Source organism: Camelina sativa, chromosome 6 (genome assembly GCF_030686135.1).
Source record: "Camelina sativa cultivar CO46 ecotype springtype chromosome 6, ASM3068613v1".
In the NCBI taxonomy this organism is placed as follows: Eukaryota; Viridiplantae; Streptophyta; class Magnoliopsida; order Brassicales; family Brassicaceae; genus Camelina; species Camelina sativa.
The window spans coordinates 27150980-27172336 of record NC_141885.1 but is presented as its reverse complement, the minus strand read 5'-3'; the positions used below and the strand labels follow the sequence as shown (position 1 = coordinate 27172336).

Here is a 21357-nt window from a genome sequence, read left to right as displayed (position 1 = left end):
GCATATTGAATATACAGAAACGAATATCATCACATGTTCACACAGAGGGAATATTGAATATAAGCACTCAAGCGCTCACATTTGGAAGTTATAAAAGGTATATGCATAGAAATAATGAACCGAAATAACTACCTACCACTAGATCTAGCTATGCTTGAAGGTGTCAATTCACCATATATCTTCACATGGTATGGTAGACGTGGATGATAAACAGAAGATAAGTGTGAGTATCATGACTAAAGCTGCAATAGATTTATGATACAATGAGTCTCAAAGATGAAAGATTACCTGAAGCGAAGCCTCCCTGCAGTTCTCCCTTTTCTCTGTCCAACATATTTAAAACCAAGAATAAGACAATCAAAATCGAGTTTATGAAATGCTTTTCGTCTGTTTAATGATTGTTTTCACCAGAGCTGTAGGAAGTACATACTAAGCTCACCTTAGTTCTGAAACTAAGTCATATACAAGATGTTAAGAATATCTTCTTCGAGAAAAAATATAGAATAGAAACAGCGTACCTGCAGCAGCTTCTTGTCCAGCTAGTCATGGCATCAACAACTAGTAACACTTCTATTGGATTCAGAAACTTCCTCACTGTCTTTTATTAACAACTAGTAATAAGGACATGGTTGCGCTAATTAATGCACGAAATTCTGTCCTCAAGTCCATGAGTTCACTCTTGATGCCGTCAGCCTTAAGTATCATCATCTCCATCTCCAGCTTGACTCCCTATTGTAAACAAATTCACAAAGCCTAGGTCAGAGACAAACAATTGACGAAGATATATGAAGAAGTTGTGCAACATTGATATAGATTAAGTAGATGTTTTGAACTAAATGCAAATGATAAGAACACATAGGCATTACGCAAGAAGACACAAATAGGGCAACTCACAGTGTAGATTAGACATCCCTCTCTGAGGCGGTAGATGCGAATACAGTTTTCACCAAATCAACTGCTTTGGCTCCTGAAACTGAAACAAACAACTTAATTATTCATTTTTTTTAATGCTAAACAATAATGCGTAAAGCCAAAGCACGAAATGAAGAATATCAAACAAACAAACCTGTTTAGGTAGCACAAGTAGAGAGTCTTGAGCTGCTTGTCAAGAAAGACATGATGATGATGATGAGTGTGGAGCCTGAACCTTGAGCACCGTATCCAACTCCCTCATACATATGATCCAACAGCGTCGTAATTAACACACACACAGACCCTTTTCCTGCATTATAAATCAAGAATAAATATCACATATTGTTGTACCTCTTCTACAGTCATATCATAACCAAAAAAAAAGAAGAAGAGCACTTTACCTTTCTCGTCCAAGCCCTCTTAGAAATAAAACGTTTTGGAGAGAAGCTGGCCCATTGCAGAACATGCTCATCTGCTCGTAATTTTGCTGATGTTGATATATCTGCAGGACACCAATCACAGAGAACACTCTTACATAAGTCTTTCAGATATCGTTTTAAAAATACATATATCTGATATATGCAAAGGACGAAAGATATTTGATCAAAAGATCAAAGGAAACCTTATCTAGTGTCTGGATTTGAGAACCTTCTGCAATATTTTCACATCAGTCTGAAAGCCAGAGGAAGCCAACACAGCTTTTTTGCCTGTCTTCTCTGCAAAAATTAAAAGAAGACAACAACTTAACAAAATGATAAGTAGGTAATGATAGATCGTGAAACCAACAACAAATACCAAGAAGCATCACCTATTAGCAAAACGCCAAGAAACATCCCGGGTAACTCTTCCTCTCCAGCCACCTAATTAATTTAGCAAAGTGTAGATCACACACCTCTCCTCCGGCCATCACAATTTCACTAGCTCATCATGTACGATCTGAAACATAGCCATGAGAAGCCACACCTGAGTATTATTGATACCAAAACGATAGAGTGAAGTGAAACAACTATGAAAACCGGAAACAATGATCACATGTTAACAAAACCCGTGAGTAAGCTTGAAGAGGTACCCATGAGAAGAGTATGCAATGATCCGATCATAATTATTAGCTTCCAAAACATCTGCAAGAAGAAGAAGAACAAAGCACCATAAGGAACCAAACCAAAAAAAAAAAACAGAGAGTAAATAAAAGAAGAGTTAAGAGGAAGAACAAAACCCTTGAAGACTTTAGCATATAAAAGAAGCGAAGCGTGTCCTCGTCTCCTCTTGAACATAATAAAAATATTTAATTTAGAAACCAAACCTTAGAAGAGTAATATGAATTCGAGTGACAACGATCAGCCAAAGCCATCATTGATCCATTGTAGGATCCTTCTCCACACACCTAAACCAACAAAACAAAAAACAACAACTAGTAAATCACATGTAATTAGGAAAAACAGAGAGTAAAAGAAGTGTTAAGAGGAAGAACAAAAGCGTGTCCTTGTCTCCTTGAGACATCACCCTCATCGATGAAATCATCAACCATAACCTGAAATAACAGAGCGAGCAACAACTAAATCACATGAACAAATTCATAAGAAAGAAAAAAATCAGAGTGTAAAAGAAGAGTTAAGAGGAAGAACAAAACCCTTGAAGACGTTAGCACAGAGAAGAAGCAAAGCGTGTCCTTTGTCTCCTTGAGACATCACACTCATCGATAAAAGCATCAACCATAACCTGAAATAACAGAGCAACAAGTAAATCACATGAACAATTTCATTATGAAAAAAAACAACTTGATGAAATTTAGAAAACAAACCCTAGAAGCCATCAATCGTAGGACCCTCCTCCACAAACCTAAATTAAAGCAACCAAAAAAAAGTAAGGAAACAAAAATAGCAGACGACGGGGGGTGAGAATTATAAACCAAACCGTAGGAGGAGTGAGAATTCAGAAGCCAGGGGAGCGGGTCATCATAGACTCGCTTCCAAAAGACCTGCAAGAAGAACAAAACAAAAACAAGTTAGAGACTCGTGAAGAAGAAGAAGAAGAATAATAACAGAGCGACACATGAACATAATAATAAAAAAGCTACAGATGCAATTGAGAGAGACGACCAAACCCTAGAAAATTTCACAAGTAGGAACGAGCGATGAATGATCGAGTTGAAAACAACATCATCGAGTCATGGACCCGTCGGGATTAGAAGTATACCACATCAGCTTGCTTTTCAAGTTACAAAGGAGAACCAAAAACGAAAAAAACAAAAAAAAATGGAAGATGTGAGATGTTAGAAGTAGTGGAGCGTTACTGCCGTATTTATAGAGAATATAGTATATGTCGGTCATGATTTAACCTAGCTATTATTTCCTTTTCTATTTTTGAACCGTTATATTCATTAATCTAGGGTTTTCCTTTCTTTTTTTATTTTGCCCAATTTTGATTACTGATTCCTGATTAACATGAACGGTCTCATAAAATATTTACGAAACAAAAGAAAAGGAAATTGACAGCTGGACTTTGTAGATTTAATGCTGATGACCGTTAAAACATATATGCTTTAGATGTCGACCGTCTATAAAAAAAACAAATTAGTCACAAAAAAAAAGGAAAAGGAAATTGGGCCAGCTGGACAAAATAGTCAAAGTTGTTTTTGACTACCGACTTAATCTTACCCGTTAGAACATGAATAGGATTAGATCTCAACCGTCTATAAATATAACGTTCTCTCTCATTCACATCTTCCTCACTATTTTTCTTCTTCGTTCTCATTCCTCTCTGAGTCTCTGTAGTGAGGCGAGCGTAAAGTCTCTCCGCAAGCTCTCTCGTTTCGTTGGTTGGTGTGGTGGACCAGGATTCTTCTAAAACTAGTTTCTGATGTTTTTATTGAAATCTATTATCTATTTGATTTTCAAACTTGTTTATTTTTTTTTCTAGGGTTTGGTTTCTTCTAACTTGTTGTTCTGTTTTTTTTTTTTTTTTTTTCAGGTTTTGGATGATATGCTTTTTATCAATCGACGATGATGGCTTTGATGGAAACGATTCTTCTTTGTGCCACGTCTTCAGGGGTTTTGTTCCTCTGACTCTCTAGTACAGAACAGCATCTTCATCACTCCTTCGTTTCGTTTCGTTGGTGGTGACCTTCCTAAAAACTAGTTTCTGATGTTTTTTTATTTTTTGAATCGATTATTGGATTTTCTAGGGTTTGGTTTCTTCTAACTTGTTGTTCTGTATTTTTTTTCTTTTATTTTCAGGTTTCGATGATGATGATGATGGCTTTGATGGACACGAGCTAGTCTCTGGTGTCTTTCTTTGAATCGATACAGTTGCTTTTTTTTTTTCTTTTTATAGGGTTTGGTTTTTAACTTGTTGTTCTGTTTTCCTTTTCAGGTTTTGGATGATGGCTTTGACTGATCCTTGTCACTCTCATTCAATGTTGCTCTTAAGGGTTTGGTTTCTAAGTTTCTAATTTGAATCGTTCAAGGCTTTTTATTATGTTCATGTGATTTTTACTTCTTTGCTATGTTATTTCAGGTATTGGATGATGCTTTTATCGATCAGTGATGGCTTTGATGGACTCCTTCTTCTCTGTGCTACGTCTTCATGGGTTTTGTTCTTCCTCTTAAGTCTTAATACATCTTTTACTTCTTTTTTTCCTATATAAGTGAATTTTAATCTCAGTCTCTCTTTTTGATGCAGATCGAGGAGGCACCTGGTTTACGGACTGTGTGGGAGGTTCAAATGGAAAACATTGTGGGAGGTTTAACTTTCAGGTTTGACATTATGATTTCTGATCAGTTTGACTTTCAGGTTTGACATTATGATTCCTGCTCAGTAATATTGGCTATTGTTGATACTCTGTTTCTTGTGTGTTCCCAGATGTTCTTGATGTGTACACACACATTCAGATGAGAGATGCTCCACAAATTCTTTCCTAGACGAGAGGAGAGTTTGTTTTTAAGCTTTGTCCTTTGATGTAGATCCTCGAGGCAATGGTATTACTGTACAGGAGGTTTGAATTTATAATCCCTAATTATATATTTTGGTACGTTTTGGTTCCCACTAAGTAATTAAGTTTATTGTTCGTCTTGCAGGTGGTGTGTTGGAAGTGAATCATGGAGGCTCCACCCGCTTCTGAATTGAGTAATTAAGTTTATGCTATTATGATCGCTCTCACTGATTTGTTCTCCCTCCTGATTTTTTACTTTGGTTTTTTACTTTTCGTTCTCGTTACTTACTAATTTACTTGGTTGTTTTTGTATTGCTTTGTTGTTTTGATGCAGATCGTCGTCACAGTCCAGGCACTAGGATTGCTTTGTTGAATTGAACTTTTATCTTCTCGTCTAGAATCAGGTAAGGTGCATCAAAACAACTTTAGTATGCATGTGATATTGCTTCCGAATTGTATTTTAGTCGAGGTTGTAAAAGAGAGAAGCATGCATGTGATTTGGTCTCTTGCCGTATTATCTCTGTTGGTTTCTCATGGTTACATCTATATTTCTAGTGTTTAATCATACTCTCATATGCTTTGTGATGGTGGACTGTGCCACTGGGGAGTTTCTCTACATTATTTTGCCATGTTATTGAAAGTTTCATTCCAGGTTCAAAGTAAGATCGTTACTGATCTTCCTAGTGAGGCTAACTAATTGGTCTCTTCTCTTTTCCGTGTAGAGGTTCTATAGGAGAAAAGCTTCTAGCTAGCTCTACCAATATGATTCATACAAGTCATAGAAGAGAGGTACATGTTCTTCTAAATCTCTATGATTCGCTTTAAATCTACTGAGTTGTGCTGTGTGATCCGAAATTTCTTCTCTTCTAACTCTCAGAACGTTGAACCATTATAATGGCGACAAGAGAGCAAACAAGTCAGAGAGCGAGAGGTGTCTCAACAAGTTCGTGTTCTACTAAATCCTCTGCTTCATCATTTGTAAGTAAAAAGTCTCTGTTTAACTATTTCATTATAGTTAGAGAATTTTCTTGTCTTCTAACACTCAGAACCTATTGACTGATTTTTTCTTGATACCATTAATGGTTTTGATTGCAGGTCTGAGTGATGAGTTAAGATATGAGTACTAAATAATCATTTTTTGTTCGATTTGAGGTTGATCAAAAGTTGTCTGATGATGAATCCATATGCACAATGGCCAGAAAACTAGTCACACAGTTCTCTCAAGCCAAAGGCAATCATCAAAAAAGGGAGGTGACAATCTTAATAATAATACTTGATTTCATGCCTTCTTATATGTACTAATATACTTCAGAAAGAAAGAAAACTAAACGAAACCAATGCTTTCTGTTATTTACTGCAGCTTTTTGGCTGCTCCAGCTTTGCCTGCACTGCGCCATCAAAGAAGTTACACTACCACATCTGCCAAATTTTCAGGTAAATACCCTTCCTTTATCAGAGATAAGCATCAGTTTAGAACAGATTCATAGCTTAATATTATTAATCTACAAAGGACCTAGTTTCTAATTACTGTAACGTTTACGCGAAAGCTCGATGGTCCAACGATGGAAACAACCCTCTTCTTACTCTATAAGTAACCTCAAAATCCTCTGCTTTTTCCAAATTAGAAATTGCGTTGACTCCCAGTAATTTCTCAATTCAAGAAATATCATCTTTTTTTTTTATTTGTGCAGCTTCGGTCCCTAGAATCAGATCAAGGAGATGATCACTCAAAAGTAGAGACTGTGTGAAACTTCCATGTATGATATACTATGAGAAACGTCCAAGAAAAAGAAGACCTCAAGGTTTTGGGAAAATCGTCAATCACTATTGTTTAAGGTCAGTTACTTTGAACCCTTGTTATTGTTTCATGATAAAAAGCCGTGTTAGAACCAGTAGCCTACAACACAAATGAACGCAAGCTCAAGAAATAACAAGGTAACACCCAAATTCAAAAATACCCTTCATCTAAGAGAGAGAGTATCATGACTTTATAACAGACTCATAGCTTAAATGAAACAGTTTGACTAATCTGCAAGGATCTCATTACTTACTGTTGCAGGAATTTCATATATTCAAACAATGGCAAGGGCTACAATAGCTTCAAAAAGTGTGTAAGCAGATTTGAAGCTTCTTTTCACCCATATACAAGTTGTATCTACGCATAAAACACTTTATATTTCATTCCATCTGATCTTCCTAGTGAGGCTAACTAATTGGTCTCTTCTCTTTTCCTTGTAGAGGTTCTATAGGAGAAAAGCTGCTAGCTAGCTCTACCAATATGATTCATACAAGTCATAGAAGAGAGGTACATTGGCCCTGTTCATTTCTTCTGACATTAATACTTTGACTTTACCACACCCACAAAAAGTTGACGTTTTCTTAATAATTCGGACGGAGCAAGTGGAAGCAAAATTGACCCTCCGCTCTGTTATGTTAAATCATATGGGCTTTTTAGATTAAGCCTAATGGGCCTAGATACTTTACTTTTAATATTATAATCTAAAAACACGTAACATCAGAATTGATGAGTGTGATTTAATATATACGTCCGACATTGTTTCCCTGCTGAGTACCTGAAACGTGAATTCACAGAAGCTCTTTTTTGTTACCTTTTTCATGTATATGTAATGTAGTCCCCCGGTGTAGGTTGTATTATTATCTCTCTCTCTCTCTCTCTCTCTCTCTCTCTCTCTCTCTCTCTCCAAAACGAAGATCTCAAAGCCAAAACGAATTAACGGAGAAGATGAAGACTCAAGGTTCCAACGGAGATCTCATTCAGAAGTTCTTTAGGGTGTACATACCAAACTTCACCGAAGATAACATGGTACTGGTTTACATTCTTGCTCTGTTTTTGCAAAGTCTTGTCCTTTTTTCTGACTTAATGAGCACAATTTCTTCGAGTAAATATTAAGAGATGTCTGTGTGTTTTCAATTGTTTCTATCTACAGAATCTACCTTTTGTTTCGGACAATACCTCAGGGATGCATCTTCCTCAGAAAGTGACAGTTAAAAGCGTGTCTTCGGGTAACATCTGGAGGATGGAAATGACAACGAACGGTGAGAGTGACGCTGTGTTTCTCCGGGACGGATGGAAGAAGATCGTCAAGGACGAGAACATCACGGAGCCAGTATTCTTGGTCTTCGAGTTCGATGGTTCTCGCTTGTTCCACTTCTGCGTGTACGAGCACAGTTCCATGTGTAAGAGGACGAGATCTCCTATGGAAAAAGAAGTGATTGATGTGGAGAGTGAAGAAGAAACTGAAGATGATGATGAGAGCACAAAAGAGTTTGATGAGTCGCCAAGAAGGAAAGAAAGAGGTATCACATATTAAGACTCTACATTTTTGAGGTTTATATGAGAATCAATTGACGTCTTTGTAACTGCTCTGTTTCCGAATCAGGTGGTACAAGTAGGCAACGTTTGAAGACGGACAGTCATAAGGTTGATGAATATCTAGACGACGAACTTAATCCGTCTTTTCCCGTTGATATGACTCAGTCAAGAAGTACGGTATGTTATCAATTAAGCAGAATTTGATAGTTCTTTTCAAATGACTTATATGGTTTTTTGTCATTTCATTATTTTGATTCTGAGTCCATCAACTTGACCTTCTGATGTTGCACAGCGCATACCGTCGCTACTTATAAAGGACTACAACTTGACATTTCCAAACTTGGTTACTGTACGTGACAAGAATGGGAAATTAAAGAGGAAAATCTTGGTTTGGAAGAACAAATCTGTGTATCTCAGTGGACTCCGCAGTTTCATCCGAAGGAATCATGTGAAGAAAGGTGATAAAATGTTCTGCGAACTAAAGATGGTTGATGGTTATCAAGGTCTTGTTCATGAAATCAAGGTCCATATTATCGAAGGCTGATCTCGTCCATTCAAGATGGTGTTACTTCTTCTATCTTATCGATGACTGAAATATGTTTAGCTTATTAATGTCAGTTGTGTTGAACATGTTAGTTTCGCATTTGTTTCCTAATGCATTTCACAACAACACATTGCAACTTGCAACTTTTGTTCCCTACATAATTTATGTGCTTCTCTACGTTTGTTCCCTACACTAGTAAGGCTTCTGAATGTGCTCTGCGTTACTAAAACTTGTGAGAAGTAACTAAAATATGCTCTGAGGTTTTTTAAAGTGTTTATGTTACTCGTTAATAGTCATATCATTTGCTTTGATTAATGTTTCTGTATCACACTTGTCGAGTCGCTGCTATACTTGTTGTCAGTCAGTCTCAGTTCAGTCCTCTCTCCCCATCTTGTAGTTTCTTAATTTCCTTGCGTAGCGCATCTAATTTCGCCTTTTTATTGGCGATCTCTTCATCCTGTACGGACGAAAAAATAGTGGAGGATGAAATCTCTATTCATACCAACAGTCCCACACGAAATTAAAAAAAAAAAACTCAATGTTCAAACCTACCTTTGCGATGTATGCAGCAAAGAGTGTCTTGTCCATTTCTTCTCTCAATTGACAGAGGGTAAGGAGCCGCACCAGGGAGGACAGGATCCGCAGGAAGAGGAGCACCAGATTTGTCGTCTTCCATGATCTTCTTCTTCTCTCTTTTCTTTCCTGCTTGATAATCCTTCTGTGATTCGGGGTTTAGGGGTTTTTCAGGCACACAGTGTGCCGCACACTGGTACTACAGTAGTACACTGCACTCTGATCGAGATGATGCAACTAATCCTTACATATCTTTGATTCAGTCTTTTGCTATCCCATTCATGAGCCAAAGCTTCAGATGCTAATATCTTTGTTCCAAGAGCTGCAACGCAACAAAAAAAAACTCCCAAAATGAAAACTTGTGTCCAAGGATTATCAGAGACCTTAGTGCTATATACAATTGCACAGAATCGATATGGGTTCAAATTAGACAAAAGCCATACCTAGTGGAGCTGTTTCATAGCACTGCAGAGACATACCAAACAAAGAACTGGATATGGAGCTTTTTTTAATTTTCCACTGTTGAGGAACATGGAAGTTCTCTGAGTCCATTGGTCTGAACATGGTAACCTCTCTTAGAATGCTACTACTAACTCTTAATGGCCCAAGTATCTCATATTGAGTAGCATGTGATGAACTAACATGAAACTGTGAGTTACTTTCACCAGTTGGCTTCCTCCTCTTTCATGTGCATAAGCAGCCTCTCGAGAACCATATGTATGCTTTGCCGATGAGGATGGGCTGTATCTCCTGATATAAACTCAGAAACGATATAATTTATCTCAATCAAGCTACAACCAACCTCTTTCTTGGCTTCGTTCTTCCTCATCATGTTTTTCACCATCCCGAAATCGTCCCATCTTTTATCTGCAGCGTACAAGTTCCTCAACAGAACATAATTCCCATCATTCTGAGGCTCCATTTCAACTGCCTTCTTCAGAATTCTCTCAGCCCTTTCTATATCCTTGTATTGACCACATGCAGACAAGAAAGAGCTTAGAATTATACCGTTTGGCTCAAAAGGCATGTTTGTAATCAAATCCTCTGCTTCATCTAGGTTCCCTGCTCTGCCAAGTATATCAACCATACAGCCATAGTGCTCAATTTTAGCATTCAGGCCAAATTCTTCTCTCATCACGTGGAACCACTTTCTTCCTTCCTCCACTAATCCGCCATGGTTACAAGCTGAGAGAACTGCAAGCACTGTGACCTCATCTGGCTTTACTTCTTTCAGCATTGCCAAGAATAGATCCAAAGCTGCACGTGCATTCCCATTCAAAGCATACCCATGTATCATAGCATTCCAAGAGGCTACTTCTTTCTCTGGCATCTCATCAAACATTCTTTTCGCCTTCTCTATCTCCCCACATTTCGAGTACATATCAAGAACTGCAGTACACACTTTCACCTTCTTATCGAGATTTTTCCTCTGCACAAAATGGTGACACCATTCACCCAGACTGAGAGCACCCATGTCAGAAATAGCTGGTAGCACACACACAATAGTCACATCATCCGGATCTAGAGAGGTGGTTGCCTGCATTTCTTGAAACAATCTTACAGCTTCAAGAGGTTTTTGATTCTGACAGTATCCTCCTATCATTGTATTCCAAGAAATTAAGTTCCTTTCCGGCATAGCATCAAACAAAAGCCTCGCAGATTCTATGTCATTGTTGTTGCAGTAACCATGTATCATAGTGGTCCACGTGATAACAGTTTTATGAGTCATCTCATCAAACAATCTTCTGGCAGAGGTCATATCACCAGACTTAACGTAACCATCCATCATTGCGTTATATATTACAACGTCCTTGACTTGAGGCATCTCATCAAAGAGCTTACTCGCCAAATCCAGCTCTCCACACCTAACATACCCACAGATTAGAGCCGTCCAAGAAACCTCACTTCTCCGAGGCATTTCATCGAACACGTTCCTCGCACATCCCATCTTCCCAAATTTAGCATACATATCAACAACTCCAGTCGAAACATACATATCTGCACAAAACCCAGATCTCCAAATCTGGCTATGCAACTGTAGACCTTGGTAAACACACAAACTCAAAGTACACGACTTTGTCAAAGTCGTGAAAGTAAAATTGTCAGGAGCAAAACAAGTCTCCTCCTTTCTAAGATCTCTGTAAAGAGCAAACGAATCAGTATACTGACGAGTTTCAAGATAGGCCTTGATCATGGAGTTACAGAGGAAACTGTCTTCTCTGTGAGGCCTTTGATCGAACAACTTACGGGCATAACAAATCCCAACAACCGACGAAGAACAAACCAAGAACTTGGTGAAAATTTGAACGTTGGTCTCTATGGCGTGGCGGAGCATGAAAGCATGAATCTGAAGAAGCGAGAATCTGCCGTGGCGATGACATTGTTGGAGAAGATTAAAACACTTTCTCTCAGTCGGAAGCCATAGCGGTTGAGTTTCTCGCTCGTATAACGTCATCGTCTTATTACAAAACTATGAGCTCAATGCTCTGTAAGTCTTCATCGACCATAAGTCATCAATTCATCATCATCAATTCATCATCATCATTTAAAATATGCAATGCCTTTATTACCAGAAGGCAGAAATTGTAATTTCAATTTTCTTCTTAAAAAACAAAAACTGAAAATTTGCGTTAATGGGCCAACATATATGTTATATGGTTTGCATAATTGTTGGGCTATGGGCCTATAATGACAATAAGGGCAAGTAACAAAACGATGACGTTCAGAGGTTTACATAAACCCTAATCGTCTTCTTCTCGCGGCTGGCTACTTTGTCTTTAGAACTCCTTTCTTCGGGAGGCTCAAAGCGAAACCTGTTCTTGAAATCGCTCTCGCTAATTAGAATCACCTACAGGTTTGTCGTAAATTCTCAATATGCTAATTTCCAATTCATTCTCATTACCTATCTCGTTCGTTTGTTTTTTTTCGTGTTATGATTCTTCATATCTTGTTGAAATCTAGGGTTTTAAAATGTTCATGATAAATAATCCTAAGGTTCTCCTGCTTACTACATCCGTGGACAAGTTTTTGAGTTGTATACTGAAGTATCTCTTCATAGAAACCATAAGTTCTGATAAAAATTGAAACTTTTATCTTTCTTTCTGCTTCTTACTTCTTATTTATAAGTCAAACATCTTTATTTCTAGGAAAGTAGATTCCTTTCTCTGTGTGTTGGTTGTGATTTTTGTGGTTTTAGTTTCAGTTTTACATGTCTTTTAACTTTGGTACAGTCTCTTGTAGGGGTTTCCAAGACGAGGCAAAATGAGATTGGTCAAGTGTTGGTTTTGCTCGTCCACAATATATCCTGGACATGGTATTCAGTTTGTCCGCAATGATGCCAAGGTAATTAATTTTACCATCAATCTCTATTACCCTGCTTGAATCTTTTGTATGGTTTAATTGATGTGCATTTGTGGTTTTGAACATTTTCAATTTTTTGCTTTGGGGTAGAGATATGTTATGTTCATGAGTTCATCATATTTCCTTAGTCCTAGCTAAAGGAAATTGTATGGTTCTCTAGCTTAAATGACCAATTTTGATGTCTGTCGTTAGTTGGATGATTGTTTAGCTAAAGATGACCAGTTTTGTCTATTCTTACGATTTGGTTAGTGTTTCCAAATTTATGGCATCTTTGTCTAGGAGTTTAGTATATAAGAGGCCTACAAATGTTCTGTTCTTTTTTTGAGTGTAAACACTACTACTAACCAAGCATCTCATTCTTCATGTTATCGGTTAGCTTTGTTTCTTATGCATATTGTGATTGAGTTACAAACAAGCTATCTTCTCCTTTGCAGATTTTCCGGTTCTGTAGGTCGAAATGTCACAAGAACTTCAAGATGAAGAGAAACCCACGTAAAGTGAAATGGACTAAAGCATTCAGGGCGGCACATGGAAAGGACATGACTAAGGTACGTTTTAAGTTTTTATGTTTCCCTAGGGTTATCTAGTTAATAATGCTCGCAGCTCACCATTCTGCTTGTCTTTCTTTGTTTCCTTGACCCTAATAGGATAAAACATTTGAGTTTGAGAAGAAGAGAAACAGACCTGAGAGATATGACAGGAACGTAACAGAGAATACACTCAAGGCTATTAAGAAGATAGATAAGATCAGAAGCACTAGAGAGGCCAAACATATTGAAAACAGGTATACTTTCCTTCTTCTTCTTCTACAAATCCTTGAAAACACTGCTTGTATGAATTTGAAATTAGACTCTGTTTTTGATTATGATTGTTTTGTTTTTCTTTTCTTTTTTTGTGTGGGACTTAGGTTGAAGCCAAACAAACAGAAGAAATTCAATGAGGATAAGAAGGAGCTAAATAACCAGATTGATTTGGTCCGGGCTCCCGGAGTTTCAGAGAAGGTCAAAGTTGTTGTTCCCAAAATTAAGTCTGTTCAAAACGAAGCCATGGAAGAGTGATTTTCTGTGGAAACGTTATGATCCATTTAAAAGCCTACTCACTTACTCTGAAGCTGGTGTCATCTTATAAAAAGCCTTACTTTAGTCCATGAGTTTTTTTAATGTCTTCAAAAAAGAAAGTTTTGGTTTGTGTACTGATAAAATGACTTTTAAGTTACTTCATTTGCAATGTATTATTATTTATTACTTTCTGATAGAAAACAAACAGAGTGGAGAGTAATATTTATTATGTCTTTGTCTTCTTTGGTGTTATGTTTTATCTTTCGTTTCATATAAGCTATGCGCAATGTAACATAAGCTAGACAAAGTGGCATTTATCATGCAAATGTTTAAAAGACATCCATAACATCAATGATCTCAAAGTGCATTTGCAAATCAGGAAGTCTACCAGAAAAATAGAATCGTTCAGGAAGTCTACCAGAAAAATAGAATCGTTCAAGGACCTGTAGTTTCCCACCGGAATTTTCAGTTTCAGCTTCGAGCAAACGAAGTAACTCATCTTTTTCCTTGCGAATCCAGCCACGCTGCTTATCACACCACTGCCTAGGAGTTCCATGAATGACAATGCGTAGCGAGTCTGCTCGTTGTGCAATGCGTTGAGAGATTCTCTGCACGAGATTGTGATCAGTAATGTAGGCACCAGAAGAGTTCAGTCCTACATCGATATAATGAACTTGAGAAATACTGTTGAGGAAGCTATCTTTGGAGGCTGGAATGATCTGAATCTTGTCATGCTGGCTCATAGGTTCGGCAAAGTTTATATCCAAGGAACTGATCTCACTCATGAGCTGGTTTATCACAACTCCACCTTTGCTAAACCCAAGAACAATAGTTCTGGGACAGTGATGAACTGATGCAATCTGGTCTATCAAACACACTTGTTTGCCTTCCTTCAAAATGAGGTTCTTTGCCTGGTTTTTGATAAATCATATGGTCAATATATGAAAGCTTAAGAGAGTAAATGATGGAATAAACGAGAGAAATACCTCATGGAGGCAACTAGATAAGAGGGAGACAATTGATGAAGAAGCTGGGAAGCCAGTTGGGAGATAAGATTTTGGTTCTTCCCATTGATTCACTGATGGAACAAAGTCCTTGTAAATAGCAAATGGTCCATCAAAGACAGAAGCTTCAACAACCCAAGCATTGACAGAGTTACCAAATTTAGAAACAATGATCTCAGCTACTTTCTGCAGATCATAGAGCCTCTCAATCACAGGACTCCCAGTGTCTTGAACTCTGTCTCCATGGAAGAATATTGCATTTTCAGAAGGCACCTGCTGATTAAAAAAGTATGAAGCTTTTTCTTAATTGAGCATGAATTAACAATTTTGTTCCGCAAACTAGGAACAGGGAATAAAGAAAGTGGCACTCACAGTCAGGATTTTGGAAGAGGAAGATGAAGAAAGGCAAAGAGATGCTGCAACTCTGTAGTAGTTTACAGTACTAGCATCCAACGGAATCTTCAAAACGCCGGACCATCGTTCCATGATCAGACAAATTCTGATTTCGATTCCTTAACGAGTTAATCGATTAAAGACCGTGACTTTGATAACACTCACTTGGGAATTTTGACGAACATGTTGTGTGCGTTAAATCACAAGGACTACGTCAACAGATGCGAGTCTACTAAAAGTCTCTGTTCGTCACACTACTGCTTAAGAGCTTCTTTAGATTGGATATTAATATGGCATGTGATAAGACACCGGATGTGTTGAGGATGCTGATCATGGAGGTTGAGCTTTATGGGTTAAGGCTAAAGACTCAGGATCAGGAGGGTCTTGTATTGGTCTATGGATTTTCTAATTTGGTTACGTTTTTTATAAATAGAAAAAAGGATTCCCTAATTACATAATGCTATGACAAAACAGTGATTGTAATTATTTGATGTTTTGAAGTTTTTTTTTTTTTTTGGTCAAAGAAGGTTTTGAGTTTACTTTGTGTTTGATATATCATATAGTTTCAATAAATTAAACTTTCAAATCTCTTTTATGAAAAGTTAAATAAGATTATGGAGTGGTATATGTATGAGACTATGCATTAAACTCAAAAGGATGGTGTAAAGTTTGGTTTATTAGGTTGCAACGTGTACTAGAGAGTCGGAGGGTTTTGATTGTTGAACTAACCTTAATAGAAATCCATGGATTGTCAAAATAATCTTTAAAAAAAACACAATAAGTTGAACTAACAAAAAGCTCAAGCCAACCATACAGAAACCGTAAAATACACCTACCAAAAACCATATATGATATTGTACACAATAGTATTTGTAATCTTGCCACTATATAAACTCAATCGCACATCTTTAAATTTCTCATCAGCACGAAGCAATACAAGTGAAGCATTTAAAGGAGGCTTAGCCATAATCAGAGATTCATTAACACACCCAAAAATGGCATCATACAAGTTCTTTCTCATTGCTTTTTTAGTGAGTCTCTCTAACTTTAATACGATCAACACTTGCTTGGCCTCACGAAAACTTCTCCAGCAACAACCTCTTCCTCAAATTCCAAATCTGCCTATCCCGACAATGGGGTTACCTCCATTGCCATCAACATTGCCACAACCGACTTTACCAACTCTTCCAACAATGCCCACTGCAATGCCTCCATTTCCAATGCCATTAGCTTTGCCACAACCAAACCTTCCCACGATTCCCACTGCAATGCCTCCAATGCCAACTTTGCCTTCATTTCCAACAGTAATTCCTTCTCTTCCGACTAATCTCCCATCCATTAATATTCCGTTCTTCTCCCCTCCGCCTTCTACTACTACATCGAGATCGAGTCCTTGAATTATCACTCCATGTGATTGATGTATCTTTTTATTATATTATTGTTGTACTGAGTTGTGTCATTATTCTGGTGTGTTTTGGTTTGGTTAGTTACTCATACGGCCGCTTGATGCTTTGTACCTTTAATATACTTCTTTTTTTTTTTTAATTTCTGTTGTATTTTGTAATGTTTTGTGTGATATAATAGCCTATAAATAATCATTCAAGATAATTTGTTTCTTTCATAAAAGATCGGTTGAGTAATGAACCGAAAAGATTAAGAACCAATCATAATTTCCCATTGCTTTCATTTAACCAAAGCTTCCTAGTGTGGTTGGACCTAGATACTTAACTCTCAAAATATACATATATATACTGTAATATAACATTTTTAAACCTTTAAACTTAATTTTAAAACTACATATTTGTAACGCATATAATGTATATCTCAAATCTTAGCAACAAGGGCTGCGGAAACCAAAAAAAAAAACAGGAGAAAGAAAACGTGATCATTGTGATCAATACCAAAATAATGCGTAACTGTTCTCGTAACGTAGAAGCAGCCCATCAACTTCAACTCCCACACAACGTGTCATGATTTTTGCTATTCCAAGCTGAAATCGAAAGATTCGGCCACCAAAAGAAATGTCTTCAATATAGGCCTATCCAACTTCCTTAAGATGCTGACAATCTAAACAGTTCAAAGAATTTCCAAAAATGGTAGAAACAAAAAAAGACTAGCCGTATAACAAAAATGGTAACAAAAACGCAATTGTAAAATTGTTTATAATCCTCTTGGCCATTTTCTATTATATATAGATAGATGCACCCATCATCGAGTCAGGTGGCATCTATATATCTAAAGTTGTAGTATTTAAAGTCAATTTGTTAATAATCTATGGAATCGAAAAAAAGAAAGAAAAAAAAAAAAGACCTCCATATATATATTTTCCATCACATTACATAAGATCATATGATCAAACCTCCTGAGTCATAGATCAAATGGTTCGTTCATACAGCAAACCCGTTAAACAAATATTTGCTTATTCAATAAATCAAAAAAGAAGCTTTACTTAAAAGTTAATTAAAGAAATTAATCATGTTTGATTATCAAAATAAGAACACTCAGATTGATCCATTAATAAACTACCATCGAAGCAAAACTGATCCACCGAGAAATCCAACTCCGGAACCACGAACCTAGACTCGCCTTCTTCCGTCTTCTGCTCCGGCGACAACTGTTCGGAAACACTCGGCTCCGGCGAGCGACGGCGAGGCCTAATCCTAACCGGCTCGTATTTACAAGACCCAATCAAATGCGGGAAGTTAAGCTTAGCTTTCGATCCCCTAAGCTGAAACGCCGCTCGGTCGTAAGCAACCGCCGCGTCTTCCGGCGTCTCGTAAGTCCCGAGCCAAACCCTAGCCCCGTTCTTCTTCGGGTCCCTAATCTCCGCCGCGAACTTCCCCCACGGCCTCCTCCTCACCCCTCTGTACTGCATCCCTTTCTGCCTAGGCGCGTGCGATCCACTCGCCTTCGCCGTAGGAGGCTTCTTCTTCTTCTTCTCTTCTTCTCTAACGAAAAGCTCGTCCGTAGTCGTCGTCGCCGGAGATGATGATGAAACGGGGGGAGGAACGACAGGTGTCCAGCCGGAGCTGACGGCGTCGCGGAGAGTGTTGTAGATAGCCATGTCTTGTGAGTCGTCGACACTTAACGGCAAATCGCTCCAGTTATCGTTTAAGATAACGTTGCTGAAACTCGGGTTACGGAAGTACATCTGTGACTGTGAGTTAACGCCGTTATTCACGGATTCAGATGAGCTTATTAACGACGAGTCGCTGTAATTAAAACCAGACATTAAAAAACTTAACTAATGATGACCTTGATGATGAGAGTGGATTAAGAGAGTGTTTTTTTTTTTTTTTTTTTTCGGTTTGTACAGTTAAGATTGTGTTTGTTTTGGAAATCGAATGAAGTGAAGAGAAATTATATATACTCGTGGAGGAGTTTATAAAGGTAATGGATTGAGAGAAGGTCCATGGAAGGTTCTTTAAAGTACTGAAACGACGTCGTTGATTTATAATAGTTGTTACGTTCTTTGAAGATTCGTTTTGTTTGTTTTTTTTTTTTTTTTTTTCCCTTGCCTCGTTCTTTGTTAATAATAGAACAGTGACAAAATATTTTGTTTGGACTATTGGTCTTTTTTGGTCTTTCTTTTTCAATCGAATATGTATGACAAAATATTCTGTACCTTGATGTCAAGTCAAAAACGGTATATAAGATCAAGAAGATATCGTCTTTGATCAAAAAAAAAAAAAAAAAGATCAAGAAGATATCGTATTATTGTTATTTGTTGATGTTATTACCAAAATCTGTAAGTTATTTAAATTTTAGTTTAAGAGAGTAGGTCACATGTGTATATCATTTGTGTCAGGCTACGAGAGCCTAGCTAGGCCGAATATTTTATAAATGATCGAATATAACTCTTTCAATAATTTTCTCGAATAACCGATTGATCACCAATAAAGAAACGGAAGGTATAAAAACCAACAAACTAACAAATTTAAAACGATTGGAAGGAAGTTTACTTAATTTCGACCAATTTAACTAGCTTGTTTTGGTTCATGCATGATCCAAATTTTCTATCTACAAGACATTCTCTAAACTCATGTAGTATATCTCTTTGGAAATTTATATGTAAATCAAAATCAAATCACTGTTTTATATATTGCTAAAAACATATATATAAATACTTGTTTTTCTTGTCACTCGATCATCCTTTTTATTGTTTATTATAGTCAAACTATATAAGTTTTTCAATATTAACTTCATAAGCTTTTCGATATTCAACTCGGAAAAAAAAGAGAGAAGAGAAGAACTTGTATAAAATACTTGAAACGTGCAACACAACACAGGAGTGCGAAGTCAAGAAAGCTATGGAAATAACAAGATTAGTTAACGACGAGTCTAACAAAATTATATTACTACATACAGTAATACATCATTTTCTCGGTACGAAAATGAATATAAGATATAAAATTAATCTACTCTCATATGGAATGGAATTGAATATAATCAATAAACAAAACATAAGATTAGATCTTCGTTTTCCCTCTATGAATAAAGTATAAAAGCTAATTAAAAACCATTAAACTACTCCCATTTAAAAAAACAAACGAATAACAAATCGAAAGGACACAATTTTCACGTGCTAATTGTTTATTAAAATATATAATTAAGCCTGACGACAAAAGTTAAAAAGTCGACGCACTATGACTGTCAAAGACACGTTTTGTTAGTTGCCATTTTTGTTTTCATTCACTCTATTTGTTTTTTGTTCATTTCATTGTAACATCTCTATAAAGTAGCACAATATGATAAAACGTTTAAATAAATTAAATCGAGTATTTTTAGTTATCCGAATCGAATATAATTAAAAACAGTGAAGATACGTTGGCACTCTTTGTCTGTGTTACGTTATTTTACGTATTAAACTCAGCAGTTTTGTTGTATACGTGGGGAATATGACGTACGTAACGTAAGGTTCTTCTATGTTATAGATGGTTTCTTTCAATAATGGGCCAACGACCAAATAAGTGATATTAATTACCTTACGAAAGCCCGTTAAAGCCGGCTCAATCAAAGTCAAGTGGTGTAGTAATGGGACCAACGTCCAACGCAACGATTTATTAGACTCATATCTTAAGGTATAGAGAGACAATAATATATCATAAAAGACAACAGTCCACTCCACATGGCTGCTCCGGACACCTAACTATAAAGACGCAATGTTTTTAATTAAGATGTATGATTTGTTTTTCAACTATTGATTCGTTTCAGCATAAATCTTTATTTAAGAAGAATCATTGTAGAAATGTGATTCTGTATATCGTAGTATCGTGAATACCAGAGTGTAGCTAAACCAGACATCATTAACACACTTGGAAAACAAATTAACCACTTTTGATTCACCTAGAGAATAAAATTGACATCACAGCTGTGAAAGCGTTAAGAACAAGATCTATAATGAATCTCTAGAAATCTAAAACTTAAAGAATATTCGTAATCAAAAGATTACAACCAAAAAAAGATAAAGATAATACAAAAAATTGTGCTTTTTAAAAAAGGGAAAACAAAAAAAAAATAAAAATCAGTTGGGTCATTTTCGAAGGTGTTGACGTCTCCACCTACTTTATATTAATTCTTATCCATCTTTATTTTCCTTTGTATTTTTACTTATTCATCTTGGTGAACGTAATATATATATATATATATATATATATATATATATATATCACTACGTTTGATAATTGATGATTGTCGAATACAAAAACAAGGTGAAATATGATTTAATAGTTTCAAGTGTTTGCTTAATCAATTACGAAAGAAAACAAAGTAAGCACGTTACATTTACGGAAGCAACCAAGCATGCATGATGCATCCATTAATAAAAGAAGGCGAATTAGATGCTCGTTCGGGGAGCATCGAAGCTCACTTTAAAAAAAAAAGATAGAACAATTTCTAAATATACTAATACTATTTTAAGTCTGATTTGTATTATTCTTTTTCCATGTAGTTGTTTATTTTTTTAACTTTTCACCGTTGCTCATGAACCTCTTTCCAACGACATTTTACACCGTTTTTAAACTCCGAGTGTAAACATCCTGCCGTTTTAGCCAACGATTCAATGACTTCCCTAAAAACTCATCTATTTCCATTTTCTGATTTGCAATTCCGTTTTAATTGTCCTTTAAAATAATACTAATACTCCAACTTTGGTCTTTCCAAATTTAATCCACTACCTACCCAAACCACAACAATAAAACGACACAAAGCATACTTTAATATGATTTATTTTTTATTGTCATTAAATA

The 21357-nt window shown here is 36.6% G+C and overlaps 5 protein-coding genes and 1 pseudogene across 28 annotated transcripts; 2 read left to right on the top strand and 4 right to left on the bottom strand.

Moving 5' to 3' along the window:
- The first annotated feature begins 3639 nt into the window (after positions 1-3639).
- Positions 3640-8898, top strand: LOC104793444 (B3 domain-containing protein REM22-like). 19 transcript variants are annotated; one of them, XM_087455049.1, is made up of 20 exons: positions 3659-3734; positions 3883-4027; positions 4149-4196; positions 4285-4342; positions 4429-4501; positions 4594-4667; positions 4774-4906; positions 4989-5037; positions 5178-5247; positions 5566-5632; positions 5721-5821; positions 5939-6094; positions 6204-6277; positions 6535-6778; positions 6903-6950; positions 7082-7148; positions 7477-7667; positions 7792-8161; positions 8245-8354; positions 8470-8898. In XM_087455049.1, the coding sequence occupies exons 17-20, from the start codon at positions 7587-7589 to the stop codon at positions 8719-8721; spliced, it is 813 nt and encodes a 270-aa protein (XP_087311175.1). In that variant the 5' UTR covers positions 3659-3734; positions 3883-4027; positions 4149-4196; positions 4285-4342; positions 4429-4501; positions 4594-4667; positions 4774-4906; positions 4989-5037; positions 5178-5247; positions 5566-5632; positions 5721-5821; positions 5939-6094; positions 6204-6277; positions 6535-6778; positions 6903-6950; positions 7082-7148; positions 7477-7586; the 3' UTR covers positions 8722-8898. The 19 variants fall into 19 exon arrangements, with proteins under 19 accessions (XP_087311168.1, XP_087311173.1, XP_087311176.1 ...); XM_087455056.1 differs by adding an exon at positions 6391-6434 and having other exon boundaries at positions 3675-4027; positions 5721-5786; positions 5996-6094; positions 7490-7667; XM_087455051.1 differs by adding an exon at positions 6391-6434 and having other exon boundaries at positions 3683-4027; positions 6535-6679; positions 7490-7667.
- A 28-nt stretch (positions 8899-8926) lies between these two features.
- Positions 8927-11899, bottom strand: LOC104793443 (pentatricopeptide repeat-containing protein At2g44880). Its single transcript, XM_010519795.2, has 3 exons — positions 9738-11899; positions 9274-9616; positions 8927-9178 (listed from the first exon to the last, which is right to left on the bottom strand). Exon 1 carries the CDS (start codon positions 11747-11749, stop codon positions 9956-9958), a length of 1794 nt encoding a protein of 597 aa, XP_010518097.2. The 5' UTR covers positions 11750-11899; the 3' UTR covers positions 8927-9178; positions 9274-9616; positions 9738-9955.
- Positions 11900-12014: 115 nt separating this feature from the next.
- LOC104793441 (putative ribosome biogenesis protein RLP24) lies at positions 12015-13953 on the top strand. Of its 2 annotated transcripts, none has more exons than XM_010519791.2 (5): positions 12015-12148; positions 12525-12636; positions 13089-13202; positions 13302-13438; positions 13562-13953. In XM_010519791.2, exons 2-5 carry the CDS (start codon positions 12556-12558, stop codon positions 13710-13712), a joined length of 483 nt encoding a protein of 160 aa, XP_010518093.1. In that variant the 5' UTR covers positions 12015-12148; positions 12525-12555; the 3' UTR covers positions 13713-13953. The 2 variants fall into 2 exon arrangements, with proteins under 2 accessions (XP_010518093.1, XP_010518094.1); XM_010519792.3 differs by having other exon boundaries at positions 12036-12148; positions 12535-12636.
- A 46-nt stretch (positions 13954-13999) lies between these two features.
- On the bottom strand, positions 14000-15813 carry LOC104793442 (uncharacterized). Of its 4 annotated transcripts, none has more exons than XM_087455038.1 (4): positions 15089-15507; positions 14699-14989; positions 14398-14623; positions 14000-14320 (listed from the first exon to the last, which is right to left on the bottom strand). In XM_087455038.1, exons 1-4 carry the CDS (start codon positions 15200-15202, stop codon positions 14256-14258), a joined length of 696 nt encoding a protein of 231 aa, XP_087311164.1. In that variant the 5' UTR covers positions 15203-15507; the 3' UTR covers positions 14000-14255. The 4 variants fall into 4 exon arrangements, with proteins under 4 accessions (XP_087311164.1, XP_087311163.1, XP_010518096.1 ...); XM_087455037.1 differs by having other exon boundaries at positions 14699-14992; positions 15089-15500; XM_010519794.3 differs by having other exon boundaries at positions 14000-14623; positions 15089-15813.
- Positions 15814-15998: 185 nt separating this feature from the next.
- On the bottom strand, positions 15999-16544 carry LOC147943033 (uncharacterized; the record flags this gene model as incomplete). Its single annotated transcript, XM_087455058.1, has 1 exon — positions 15999-16544. A coding segment is annotated over one exon (330 nt), but the record flags the coding sequence as incomplete, so codon positions are not given.
- Positions 16545-17404: 860 nt separating this feature from the next.
- LOC104793439 (ethylene-responsive transcription factor 13 pseudogene) lies at positions 17405-18518 on the bottom strand (annotated as a pseudogene). Its single transcript, XR_015560038.1, has one exon. The product of XR_015560038.1 is annotated as an ethylene-responsive transcription factor 13 pseudogene (transcript).
- Positions 18519-21357: the final 2839 nt, after the last annotated feature.

Bases quoted from the DNA above. Each gene is read 5' to 3' on its own strand.
- LOC104793444 (XM_087455042.1), top strand. From the start codon at position 7,587: ATGAAGACTCAAGGTTCCAACGGAGATCTCATTCAGAAGTTCTTTAGG. The intron at 8,162-8,244 runs GTATCACATATT...TTTCCGAATCAG, and splicing joins GCCAAGAAGGAAAGAAAGAG to GTGGTACAAGTAGGCAACGT. The intron at 8,355-8,469 runs GTATGTTATCAA...GATGTTGCACAG, and splicing joins TGACTCAGTCAAGAAGTACG to CGCATACCGTCGCTACTTAT.
- LOC104793443 (XM_010519795.2), bottom strand. From the start codon at position 11,749: ATGACGTTATACGAGCGAGAAACTCAACCGCTATGGCTTCCGACTGAG.
- LOC104793441 (XM_010519791.2), top strand. From the start codon at position 12,556: ATGAGATTGGTCAAGTGTTGGTTTTGCTCGTCCACAATATATCCTGGA. The intron at 12,637-13,088 runs GTAATTAATTTT...TCTCCTTTGCAG, and splicing joins TTGTCCGCAATGATGCCAAG to ATTTTCCGGTTCTGTAGGTC. The intron at 13,439-13,561 runs GTATACTTTCCT...TGTGGGACTTAG, and splicing joins GCCAAACATATTGAAAACAG to GTTGAAGCCAAACAAACAGA.
- LOC104793442 (XM_010519793.3), bottom strand. From the start codon at position 15,202: ATGGAACGATGGTCCGGCGTTTTGAAGATTCCGTTGGATGCTAGTACT. The intron at 14,993-15,088 runs GTGAGTGCCACT...TTTTTTAATCAG, and splicing joins CCTCTTCCAAAATCCTGACT to CAGGTGCCTTCTGAAAATGC. The intron at 14,624-14,698 runs GTATTTCTCTCG...ATCAAAAACCAG, and splicing joins TATCTAGTTGCCTCCATGAG to GCAAAGAACCTCATTTTGAA.